Source organism: Falco peregrinus, chromosome 3 (genome assembly GCF_023634155.1).
Source record: "Falco peregrinus isolate bFalPer1 chromosome 3, bFalPer1.pri, whole genome shotgun sequence".
In the NCBI taxonomy this organism is placed as follows: domain Eukaryota; kingdom Metazoa; phylum Chordata; class Aves; order Falconiformes; family Falconidae; genus Falco; species Falco peregrinus.
Window position 1 is genome coordinate 53,346,910 of NC_073723.1, and position 12,361 is coordinate 53,359,270.

General features: G+C 42.8%; 1 protein-coding gene across 4 annotated transcripts; it reads right to left on the reverse strand.

Annotated features, from left to right (window-relative positions):
• Positions 1-462: 462 nt before the first annotated feature.
• Positions 463-11,685, reverse strand: RNF138 (ring finger protein 138). 4 transcript variants are annotated; one of them, XM_055800153.1, is made up of 7 exons: positions 10,878-11,685; positions 9,329-9,494; positions 7,711-7,826; positions 6,136-6,204; positions 5,541-5,646; positions 4,625-4,698; positions 463-3,232 (listed from the first exon to the last, which is right to left on the reverse strand). In XM_055800153.1, exons 1-6 carry the CDS (start codon positions 11,510-11,512, stop codon positions 4,660-4,662), a joined length of 1,131 nt encoding a protein of 376 aa, XP_055656128.1. In that variant the 5' UTR covers positions 11,513-11,685; the 3' UTR covers positions 463-3,232; positions 4,625-4,659. The 4 variants fall into 4 exon arrangements, with proteins under 4 accessions (XP_055656128.1, XP_055656127.1, XP_055656126.1 ...); XM_055800152.1 differs by having other exon boundaries at positions 4,625-4,732; positions 6,136-6,201; positions 10,878-11,680; XM_055800151.1 differs by having other exon boundaries at positions 4,625-4,732; positions 10,878-11,671.
• Between the last annotated feature and the right edge of the window lie 676 nt (positions 11,686-12,361).

A 12,361-nucleotide genomic window follows, 5' to 3' on the forward strand; every position in this document is an offset into this window, starting at 1 on the left:
AGTCCAACAATGCAACCAGCCCAAACTTACTGACAAGTCTTTCCTCAGAACACCATTAACCCTTCTTAGTAAATCTACCTTTAAATAATGAGGTTTGCTATTGGCCCCGAGCGTTACATACCTCTTTCTCTCTGCCTTTAAGGATGTTATTTCTCTATTAACATTACATGGCACAGCAACTTACAAACATGGAAGGGAAAAAGGAAGTATAAAATAAGTTTTGGCCAACTTATCTTTTCTGCTTCATAGAAATATCTTAAGATGCGATATAAGTTAGCTTGTCAGCTCATTAATGGATCATGAGCCACAACTCATCGGTTCCAGCAGCATACATGCCATTCTAATCATTTGAAGTGTGAAGGCATACAACTGACCACGTACTTAAGTTTAGAAAGCATCTAAAAGGGAAGAAGTAGCATAAAGGAGACTGATCATCTTTATTATGCAACAAAAAGACAAAGAGAAAATAAAATACTTTAATAGGAGAAAAAATAGAAGGAACAATTCAAACATAACATGGCATATTGAAACCATACACAATGCAACATGAACATGAAAACATTGTTAAACAGCAATCTTCTAGTAAAGGTTGCATGTTTTGAGTACAAGCATCACCCACCACAAATACACAGCTTTTTGTGCATGTCTGGGTTTCAGTGAGAAAGATCACGACCAGCACCATCACATTTAAACAGACTGTTTCGTTTTCATTAAACGCTTACCTAGTGAATGTATTGGATGCAACCCCTTCATACTAAAAGTATAAAAACTTCAGCAAGGCAGTGCCTGCCAATACAGATTTTAACATATGCAAATAAAGAGGATAAAAATTTTGCAAGGTTTTTTTAATATTGCATTTATACACACTTGTTGCTTTAAAATGTGTATTCAAGTCTCTCAACATTTAAACATGACTAAAATGCACAGCAACTATGCACCTAGTGACAACTAATTATTGCTATAGAAAAATTTGTTTCCCAGAGTTTTAAAATAGATGTTAATTTGTTCAAGTAATAGAAATAACTAGTTCCAGTGTCCATGAGGCATTCTGAATCTGTATTGGCTGTAGGCATTTATTGCCAGTTCATAGAAATATTTTACTGAATCTAAAAAAGTTAACTAAACTTACATAACTATTAAATTCCTTAGGAAATGTATGCAGTAATAAAACCACCATGGTAAGCGTTTTTAAAAAGCTAAAACTTTAGCATCAGGCTACCTTGAAAATTCCTTTCTGTCTAAGGGCACTATTTCATAGCTGGCTTTATAGAGCAAGAGAGAAAGTAAAAATCCAAACAACTTTCAGTTGGGTCAGTGAACCACTCCAAATCAGCATGTGGTCACACAAGTACTAGAGCTGAGAGACAAGTGAGAATATGCAGACAAGAGTATGGGGGGCAAACAGGCAAGTTGGAGTACAAGATCAAAGCATGGCCCGCTGTCAAAATACTGCATTAAGTCAGTAACAAAATGCAAGACATGTTAAGCTGTTATAAAAACGATATAACCTCCAGACGTTTCTGAAATAGCCAACTCTCTCTGTATGTTAGCCAGCTATGACTTCAGTAATGTTTTACACTCTTAAAAAATATAAGGTAGTAACGTTAAGTTACAGTGTATATTGTTTTAGTTCCAACACTCAACAGGCTAGAACCAAGATTCAGTTCTGAAATCAATTACATTGCAGAGTGAGGCATTTCAATCTTACCAGTTTTGGAATATGAAATAGCCCAGTATTTAAAGAATAATCAAAACCCCTATTTGGAGAGCAAATGGGAGCCAGGGCACAAGAAGCATACTGTACTTTGGCTGCACAACTGATATTATTACACAGAAATCACCAACTAGAGTAGGAAAATTACTGGGGATGTCTTCCACCACATATACAATACCCATAAAGTAAGGCTTGACAACAGCTGATGGTGACACAGGATGAAAAGTCAGTCCCAATAGATACTCAGAACAGTCTCTATTTAAAACTCCAAAATGTAAGCTGTGCAGCTTGCTTTCCCCTTCTCCCCATTAGTATTAAATAAAATACCTCGAAGTTCTTTTACAGATGGATTTTCCATTTAAATTCAAAATTGCATTATTGCTGTTTTCTGATTTTAATGACAGTCTTGCTGGGAATGTGGAAATCTAGAATAGGAACTCTTAAAATATGTTAGAGCAAGTTTTTCTTCTCAACTGTTCTTTCAAGCCTTTGGATACAGGAGATGACCAAGTTTTAAACAGTCTTACCAAAATAAACAAGTTAATTTATGAGCGTTGGTAGGTCTGAAGCCAGTTAGTTCTCTAGTTACACAGCCTTCCATGAAAGGCAGGACCAAAACTTGAATTCCAAATACAGCAACAGAAGTTTGTAAAAAGTTCTAACAAAATGAAAAACTAGCTGGTCGCAGTCATATACCCAAAAAGTGTATCTTTTGCATGTCATCTTGAATTTCTCACAAAGTACGTCATCTTCCTTATAGTTGGGAGTACAGGGGAAACTCCTGACCCATCACTTCAGGAAGGAAGTATCCTTTCTCAGTTATGCTCCAAAAGGGGAAAAAAATAGATATAATTATTCCCAGGCAATGGCATCATTCTTTCTCAGTGAAAGGTGGAAAAAAAAACCTGCTCTGCATTGTTGATCTATAGAAAACAAATATTTTTATTTCTGAAGTTGTTGTTATTTTCATTCACATTATAACAGTAAAAAACAAATCACAACATCAAACAAAACTTTGCTCTTGGGCAGGAGGAAAAAACTTTCATCTCATAGATAGCTTAGCAGATGACAACTGAACTTAAACTCAGTGCAACAGAGCACCTCTGCATGTCTTTCTAAAGATACTTTCAAAGTTGGTTTTGGTGAATTAAAATACCTGACATTATAAAAGAAGCCATGTAATTAGCACAGTAGTAAAAGTTAGAGAAAATAAGACAACAGCGAGCGGTTCCAAAAAGGTCCCTAATTACACAGGGCCAGATCTCAGCAAAGATGTCAAGCTTAAGTTTCAGCAAAATCATTTATGAAAAGTCCTTATGAACACACAAAAAAATTAAGCCTGAAAAATGGTTACTGAATAGCATTTTTATTAATATACACTTCAGATCAGTAACAGAATTAATGTAATTTTTCTCTCAGATAATTAGTAAGATGACGGGGGGCTATACTTTAAAAGTTCACATGACAGGATTCTTGAACCGCATTTTGGTATTGGGCTTCTTCATCAAGCTGAAGATTCTAAACAAAACAAAAACATAATCAAAATGGACAAATACTCAAGATGTACCATAATCCTTAGCTTAATCATTCATTTTCCACATTTTTACATAGGAATTAGCACCTAGATGAAGACTTTCCATCTTTATGTGTACTAATGATTGTTTATGTTGCACAGTATCTTTTACTTAACCAAGTACCAAGAGATACATGAGATGGGAGAAGAATCAGAAGAGTGGGGCAAGGCTCATTAAGCAGAAGGGTCCATCTCCTCTCCCTGGCACAATTACATTACAGAACAGCCAGCTCAGGCAAGCTGACTGTCACACAATTCTTAGAACAGGGCTTCCAACCAGCCATAATATCCTCCGTTAATAAAACCAAAATGTGATCCCCAAACAACAGTAATCATAGATTGTTGAGAATATACTGCTTCAAATGAGAAAGAAAACACGTAGCACAAAAGATGGGTGGTTAACCCTGCCACTTTTGAAGAGCTATCTTGCAAGTCATTAATAGGCCAAAGTAATACACCTTTTTAATGCAATTCCAGCAGCTTCCCAGTTTTACATCCTCAAACATGCAAGATGCACTCATATTATATTGAAGAGTCCAATAGTTCTTTGTCACAGATCACTCAACACAAAGAACCATATGCATCACCTTTGCCATCTTTAACCAGTAAGGCTGCCTATGCCTCAAATACTATGCTTGTCCCACACAAAGCTCAAGCAGGGTACCCCAAAGCCTGTCAAACTCTGTAGAAACTACAACACAAACTCTCTAGCTCTCTGGTCCCACCTGCAAATCAAATGGTTGGCTTGACTTATGATCCATCCCCTGTCTACATCTGTGTATGTAGTTCTGCACCTGCTCCAAGGTCATTTACCCAAAGCAAGACTAAAAGGCGGCAACCAGAACAATGATTTAATGACGTATCTCTTTTTCACATTGCAGCCTCTCTCACAACACACTGGAAGAGAGGCTGTAGCAGCAATACCAGCTAGTCAAGCTGCACTTTGAGTCCTGAGAATTGTGATTTTGGCATTTCTGCCATAAAAGGTCAAAAATGTCAATAAAACAGAGTAGCGTCTATTTTATTTCCCCCAGAAGCAGCAGCAATAAACTGTTTTGGAGGAACAAATAGTTCTGATTGAGAACACTAAGCTAAAGACTTAAGTCATCAGTTTGGAACAAAGCTTAAATGTTGACAACACCTATTCCCAGTAGCACTTCATGTTGGTAACAGGAAGTTTAAGAACAGACAGGCCTACTTCTGAATTCTGTACAGTGCAGGAACACAGCATATCCAGAGCACAAACACGTTTGGTACAAATGTTTTATTTGGCATTTTAATTTGTAGAAAAAAATTTACCATTTACTCCCCTATGCATCGAAGAAGAAAAAGCTTACCACAAATTCTCCGTAGTCAAACCGGTGTCTTAGATTTAGATGGCTAACAAGATTTCTAGTAACCTGGTTAGTATCTGCCCAAGGAAGAGATACACAAATAGGACAAATCTGAATTTGGAGAGGAAGGGGAAAGAGAGAGAATTAAAAAAAAAAGTTATTGGTAATACAGAATGCATTAAACACATGTTCTACAGGAATAACTAGTCTACTACTCATTCACAACCAAAACAAAACAGCCATGTTCACATAGAATTGTAGTCATAAGTATTCTTTTCTTCATTTGTGTAACATTCAAAAATTACATTTCAACTTGCCAAATTTTTTAAGTGTTTCTCTTTGGAGTAGAGGATTATCATGTCTGTCTGGTACTGTTTTTGTCAATTTCTGTTGTTTAAAGTTTAAAAAAAATGTGATTACTGCATCCTACTTATTGTTTGGGAGAACTGTCATACAACTGAGATCATCAAGTAAGCCAAAAGAAAAAATAACACACCCTATCCAGATGAAAAGAATAGAAAACCAAACAGATTTTTCTCCTTCAGTCCCTCTAATTACCTTAGATTACTTTTCAAGTAACTACAGGTTTCACATGAAACAATAGTTACATTACAAATGGGATTCTATTGAAACAGATCTGAAATACTAAATGAAGAAGAGTGTCAGGCTCAAAAACCGAGTCTGTTTCACATCAAGATAAATGAGACAGAAAAAGTCCGAAATGCCTTAGAACCGACAAGCTGGACAAGAAACATTATCACATGAAAGTCACTCAAGTTACATGCACTGCATTAAGTATATTGCCTTTCTCAGACCACAGTGATCTTTACAGATACAGAATAGCTACTGCACATTTTAAATTGTCCATGTAATTATAATGAAAGTAGCTTAAGAAGCATACATAAGCAATTCTACTTACTACAGGAACTATCTGATAAAGATGTCTATTATTACAGTGATCCAGCAAGCGTTGTCTGGTAAAATTGGCTTCCTGACACAAGGGGCATTTGAAGGTTGGGTGTCCACTGTAAGAAGAAATACGCAGTATTAAACAAAATAGTTTTAGAAATAGTATTACAGAAAGCTTAATTCATCTGTTGTCTTGTCATTGCTTTCCCTTAATTTGATAACAAGAACACCCCATCCTCACTGACATAGTAGGGGATGTCGTGGACTTCCAGTGTTACTACCAAATTGTAATTTAAAGCACATTTCGTATTTTTATGCCTAAATGCATTCTTCTGAGACTTGGACTTTAGAAAATTCTTTTGTTCCAACTGCATCTGCACCCTGCTTTTAGTTACTGGTAACATCTTTTAGTGCGTACCCTTCAGGAAAGTACTGAAAAAAACAAAATTCTTACATATAGATGCAAATGTAGAAGAAACTATGGGGGTATTTTAATACAACTTATTGTAGGTTTTTGTGTGAGTTATTTTTAAAGTTAGTAGAAGCTTACACTATGACTATCTGGATCTGTTTTAATAGTAACAACAGAAAAACAAGCGGCCTACCTTGTTTCTCCTTGAAGTATTTGATTACTAGACATCTCGCCATTATCAGATATTGCATCACTTCTGCTACTTTAAATGAAGTCAAGAAAAAAGAAAAAACAATGAAAATTGAGATTATTTTACTCTACTATCAAAATTTTTATAAGCTTCACAGTAACAGTGTGGGGGAGGAATCCATTAAGCCCCATTAATTTCAAGGTAAAACATACGGCAGCACATATTTTAACTCTCACAGCTTTTCCTTTGGATCAAGGTTTGTCTCAGTATTTAGCTACCATGATGACCCTTGGTGGAATACTACAAAACTTTATAGGAAAGTGGTATACAATACAACAAACATTTAGCCAACAAGAACGGCACTGGAGATTACAGCCAAGTAGCTCAAAAAGCATTATGAATTACGCGAATGTAAGACAGGCAGCATCTTCTAAATTTTTTGACTTAGATCTATGTAAATAGGCATTTAACTGCCATGTGTTTACACAAATGATTGACAGCTTTCAACTACAACAAGATAAATTTTCTTACACTGAGTATAAACTAAATTATCTTCTAAAGTAAGAGTGACAGACAGGAACATTTTAGAAAGTAAAGTTGACCACATATGCACCTCTAGCTAAGCCACAAAAACTGCTCAGACACTGATCATTCTAAGACCATGAGTATTTACAGTCACAAATCTGGTCACTGTACATTTTTTATACTTCTGTAATATTATAAACACAGGTATTCTACTGTGGTGTAGTCAGTAAACAGTGATATAACAATATCCAGACACTTTGGTGAAACATTGCTGCAGCTAGTTCTGGTAACAGCTTAAACTTCCGCTTTCAATATGCTGATGGGTTGAAAACCAAACACAGAAGTTCAGACTGCTAAAAATAGAAAACAGATGTCAAAAGAAAGTAAACAAAGGACAGGCTATATATAATAAAACCCTATGAAACTAATATGTAAAAAAAGGTCTTCCAAAATAAGCAAAAATCCCCAGCCAAACTAAATACATCAGTGAGAAGGTATGAAAAAAAGTTTTTTAGCCTTACTGCCTGAAAACAAATGATACGTGTCATTTGTATTTTATGGTGTGTAACGTACTGGAGTTCCTTATACATTTTATAAGAGATCAGTTCAAAAGTTCAAAAGAAATTCAATCAGAAAGCAAAAGCTTGCACAGTTATGTTTTGAAACAGGATACCCACTAAAACAGACTTAGGAAATGCGGGTAGGGGTGGGGTGGATGGGTAAAGAGAGAACTTCCCTGGGGCTAGATATTACGAAATATGTTACCAAGTAAGCTGCTCGAACGCTGTCAAGGCAAGGAAAGCAAGCTACAAATTCTATACACCTTTAGGAGTCCCTAGAAGACATTTCAAACCATCATGCAGAAAGGTTTTCTTCTGTATGCTAAGGGTGAAGAAAAAGACCTAGAAGAACTGTCAGTTTTTTTAAAATCACAAAAATATGGACAATAATTGTTGCAAAAAGAAAGCACACCCTGGAAAAAAAAAATACTTTCTGGGGGCAGGTGAGGGGGAAGAAGAAGATGCATTATTATACATAAAACACCCTAATTACCTGTTCCCTGTTGAATCTTGAGAAATCTGTAAGTTTGGAATAATAGAAGAAACACCATATTCATCCTGATACTTCTTACACGTTTTATAATGCTGTCTCATCCACGAAAATCTAACCTGTAAATGAAATGCCAAATTATTGAATTTATACTAAACAATCCAGGGATAGAAGGAAGAGAGAATTCTGCCAACAGAAAGCAATGCGTGCAGGAATTATATAGACATCATATGCAGCAGAAACAAGAACCTGCGTCTCCCCTCTCAACATGAACACTTTCCTCAACGGGAGATCTTCAATTCCTTTTTCCATAGAGCTTCTGTCACACTGTGAGATTGGAGAACATTCCCACTCCCCAAATCCCCAACATCCAGGCATCTGAGAGCTCTCTCAGGGGTGAAAGATGCAAGTGAACTCCATTTAACTGAAACAAAGTCACAGAAACTATACCTCCCACATCCAGGATCAGTAACTGATGAGCTACAACAGAGACGGACCGTGAGGATGGGATAAGCACCACTGCTCCTTCAGTCTTCTCTGGCCTGCTATTACCTTGTGCAGAGTAAAATCTTTCTGCATTGGGTGTGTTCCAATAATATATAACTTTTCTCTTTTGGGGGTGGGGAAGAGGTGAATGAACACCAACTTAAGGCTGCCTATCCATCTTAAATGCAAGGTAAGCCAAGGAGTTCCTTAGATTTGTCAGAAGACAGCTGTACTGGACATGACCTAAGTCAGAATTTCAGGTCCAACAACACTATCAGAAAATGCTCGCAGGTTTAGAGGCTGAACAAATCACATCTCACACACCTGTGCCTAAATTCCATTAAAGTTCTTCTCGGGATCTGTTTGGTTCTTCCCTCCTGTTTACCAGCTTGCTACCGTTTCTTTCTCCCAGCTTTTCATCCTAATGAATCATGTGGTACAAAGCAAGCAGCTCAGCTTTCCACTAGTGCTAGTCTTCACATTGGCAGAACTAAGTCCCAAGTGAAATGAAACAAGCAAAAAGACTATCTGGATTTGATGCATTTTGATGTAAACAAAATGTGTGGCTGAAATCCTGCATCCTTTTGTACTAGAAGGCAGATTAGTCTTTATTTCAGTGGGGGTCAAGATTTCACCCAATGTTCTGAAAATAATGACCCCTTTACAAAGGGAACGAAGGGAACACATTGATGGGGCGGGGGAAAACTACATATGATTGTATGAACACCAAGAGTAATTAACCCATATGTATTGGTTTTAAATTTTACAGTAGCTCTAAGCACTTCTCACAATGAAAGTTTCTGAGGTCTTCCATGTATCTGCAATTCTAATTTTCAGTTGTCTAATTTCTCTTTTTCCAGTTTTATAGCTATATCCTACCTTCACATTGTTTTGGGGAAGAACTGGCACTCCACTTAAAAGGTCTTTATAGACAATACAAGGATCCTCTTTCAGTTTACACCTGTTAGGCATACCTAGCAGGCACTGCATGCCTGGTTATATGCACAAGCCATACAAAGCCAAGTTCAAACTGCTATAGGCTCTTTAGCTCCAAGACAAGAAGGACACACAGTAAAAGTGTGTCTGGTCAAAAATAAGAAAAAATAATCCAACTTTTTGTAAAGTGTTACTCTACCTGCTTCTCACAGCATCTACAGCCCCCAGAAGCTTTCTTCATACTGTTTTCAACATCTAGAGCCCTTTTGGGATAGGTTCTTTCTTTTTTAGTCACGCTCCCCCGGCAGAGAGGACAGTGTGTTCCACTTTCTCTGATAGCTGTCAAGAAGCACTTCCTGCAAAACCTGAATTAAAAAGTTACCACAAACACAAGTTAGCAAAGGAAGGGGAGTTAGATATTTCGTCCTTGAAGAGAGCTGGGTGATTATTGAGGGGATGGGGGAAAACAGGTATTTGAGTAATAGAGCCCACCGAACACAAATCTTTACAGACATAAGCACAAGGCAATAGCGGCGCTTACAAAGAACTATACGGAAACCAGGGGCACGTGACCATGCACTTGAGGTAAAGCTCGCACCGACCGGTGCTCCTGAGCCGGACTGACCGCTAATGAGAGATTAAATGGCGCATCAAGCACGTGAGATTAGGAAAATCTTATCAGAGCAACTGCTGTTCATTGTCCTTAAGGGAGCCAAAGGCCGCTGCGGAGGCGCCGAGCCCCGAGCTCCCGCAGGCCCCGCGCCCTCCCGCCCGCCCGCCGCGGCCATCCCGCCTCTCCACCGAGTCGCGCTTCGCAACGAAACGTTCCCCTGAAAAACGCGACGGCGGCGCACTGAAAAGAGAGAACAGCTAGCTTCGGTCCTCGTTCGGAAACGAACAGGAAACTACGAAGCCGAAACCGCGAGTTAGGTTAGACGTGCGAGATGCGTTTCCACCGGCAGGAACACTCGGCCGCCACCCACCAGGCAGCCGGGGCGTGCTCCAAGAGGCGGCTGCTCTAAGCCGCCGGTCGCCGTCCGCTACAAAAGAAAGAGGCGAGGGAAGGCTGGGGCAGCCCCGGGCACGCCAGCCCCGAGGCCGGCTCCCGGCGGAGGCGTGTCAGCCCCCGCGGCGGCGGGCGGCAGCAGCCGGCTCCGCGGGTCCCGCCGCGCCTCCCGGCTCCCGGCGCGGCCGGCGCCGAGCCCAGGGGCTGCGCGCTGGGGGGGCAGAGCAGCGCCAGGCGGACACCCGGCGGAGGCGAGGCGAAGCGAAGGCTTGTGAAGGGGGCGGGGGGGGGAGCGCGGGGAGGGGGGCGGCAAGGGGGAATACCCACACGTGCTGGCAGTTCGCGGTCCTCACGGGCGTTTTGAACACCTCCTGGCAGACGGGGCAGTAAAAATCATCCTCGCTGAAGCACTCCGCCGCCGCCGCCGCCTCGGCTCCCTCGGCCATGGCAACACGTCAGGGCCTCGCCGTGAGGATCGGGGACGAGAAACAAGCCCCGCCCCAGCGAACCGAGCTCCGCTTCGCTCCCTCGGGGCGCCGCCGGGCAGCCCGGGCCGGGCACGGGGCGCGGGTCGGAGGGCGCCGGGGGGCCGGGTGAAGACGGCGGGTGGGCACCTGGCGCCAGGTGGGAGGCCGGGCTGCGGCGGAGGCGGCGGGGGAGCGGGCCCGGCCTGCGCGCCGCACGCCCCGCCCCTCCCCGCCCTCCCTCCCCGGCCGGGAAGCGCCCCCGCCCCGCGCTCTACCTGGCGGCGTCCGGCGGGGGAGCCACCGCGGCGGCCGTTCCCTCCCAGCCGCGGCTCCGGCCGGGCTCCTGGCGGCACCCACGCCCCGCCGCCGCGCTCCCGGAGGGCAGGGGCGGGACCGGGGCTTGGGTTTCCATGGCGATCGCCTCCCGGCCCGGAGGAGCTGCTCTGACACGCCGGGGCGGACTCCGCTCCGCCCTGCCCGGGGAGACTCCCCCGCTCCGCCCGCCTGCCGCCCGGCGCCGGCCCCCCCGCCCTCCCGGCCCCGCGGGTGACGGCGCCGCGCACCTCCCCTTCCGCGGGCGCCTGCGGCCGCGCCGGACAGGGCCGAGGGCCGGCGCCTCCGTGGCGGCGGGCGGTCCCACCACCCAGCATATGCCCGCCCGGGCCGGGGCTCCTCCGGTGCCAGGCGGCGACCTCCGGCTGCTGCCCCGCACGGGAGGGCAGCGTTTACGACCACCTTCTGCGCAAATAAGGCAACAGCGAAACCGTTGCTGCCTAGTTTGTCGCTTATTCGTAGATCGGCTGATACTGGCGGTGATGTTACGCGGTAATATTAGTATTATCTGGGCCAGGATTTCTGCCTCCTGAACGATGCTGACAGAACCATAAGTCAGCAGTGCGACTGTGCGCATTTCTTCCAGAATAAGGAATTATAAGAATATTGTTACAGCAATACAGTGGTGCCAACTCATTTCTCCAGGCAGAGAAGGCTTTGGGCCTGTGAAGCATGTCTGTCACTGACCTCATTTGCTTATCTGCCGAGTTATATTCAACAAACAAAATGTGGGCAATGGTCTAAAAAGAAATGGATTTGTAGCAAGTATATCAATTACAATAATTTGTAAAATTGTATTCATAATAAAATTAAGATTCAGGCTAGTCCTGGTCTCTCACCCTGTATCACAGATGTGGGACAAGGGTTGAGGAGAAGTAGGTCCAGCACCTTCTCTTCCCCCATCTCCTCGGGACTGCTGCTGTCTGTACCATAGCTAGGTGTCCACAGGGGATCGCTGGGTGGGGAGGTCCCTCCCTCTCTCACCTGAGGCTACACTTTTGGGGAAGAGAGAGTGCAAAGCACCAAGATCTGTGGTTCACATAGGCCTTCAACTTCCAGCATTTCAAAAGTGTTTAGGCCTCAAACATCCGTCAAAGCTCCTCCTTGTATCTGCCAGTGATTGGCAGTGAGAGGCAATGCCCACACCACCATCTCAGGGTTTCAAGGGGAGAGAGGGAACTGCAGGAAACTAGGCTGAAGTTCAGGTCTCCCTTCAGGTGAGGATGAGAGGCGAACCATCCTGTGAGGATGCTGTCCCGGTTCTCTTCCTCAGGATCTATCACAATTACTATTAGCTAAAAATGCTAGTATCTTCCTAAGCAAAAGCCAATGACTGCCCTGAATACCTTCTTTTTAGACCACACGGAGGCAAAATTTGAATGCCTCTGAGTACCACGAGGTCTGAAAAACTGAAGAGAAGCATGTC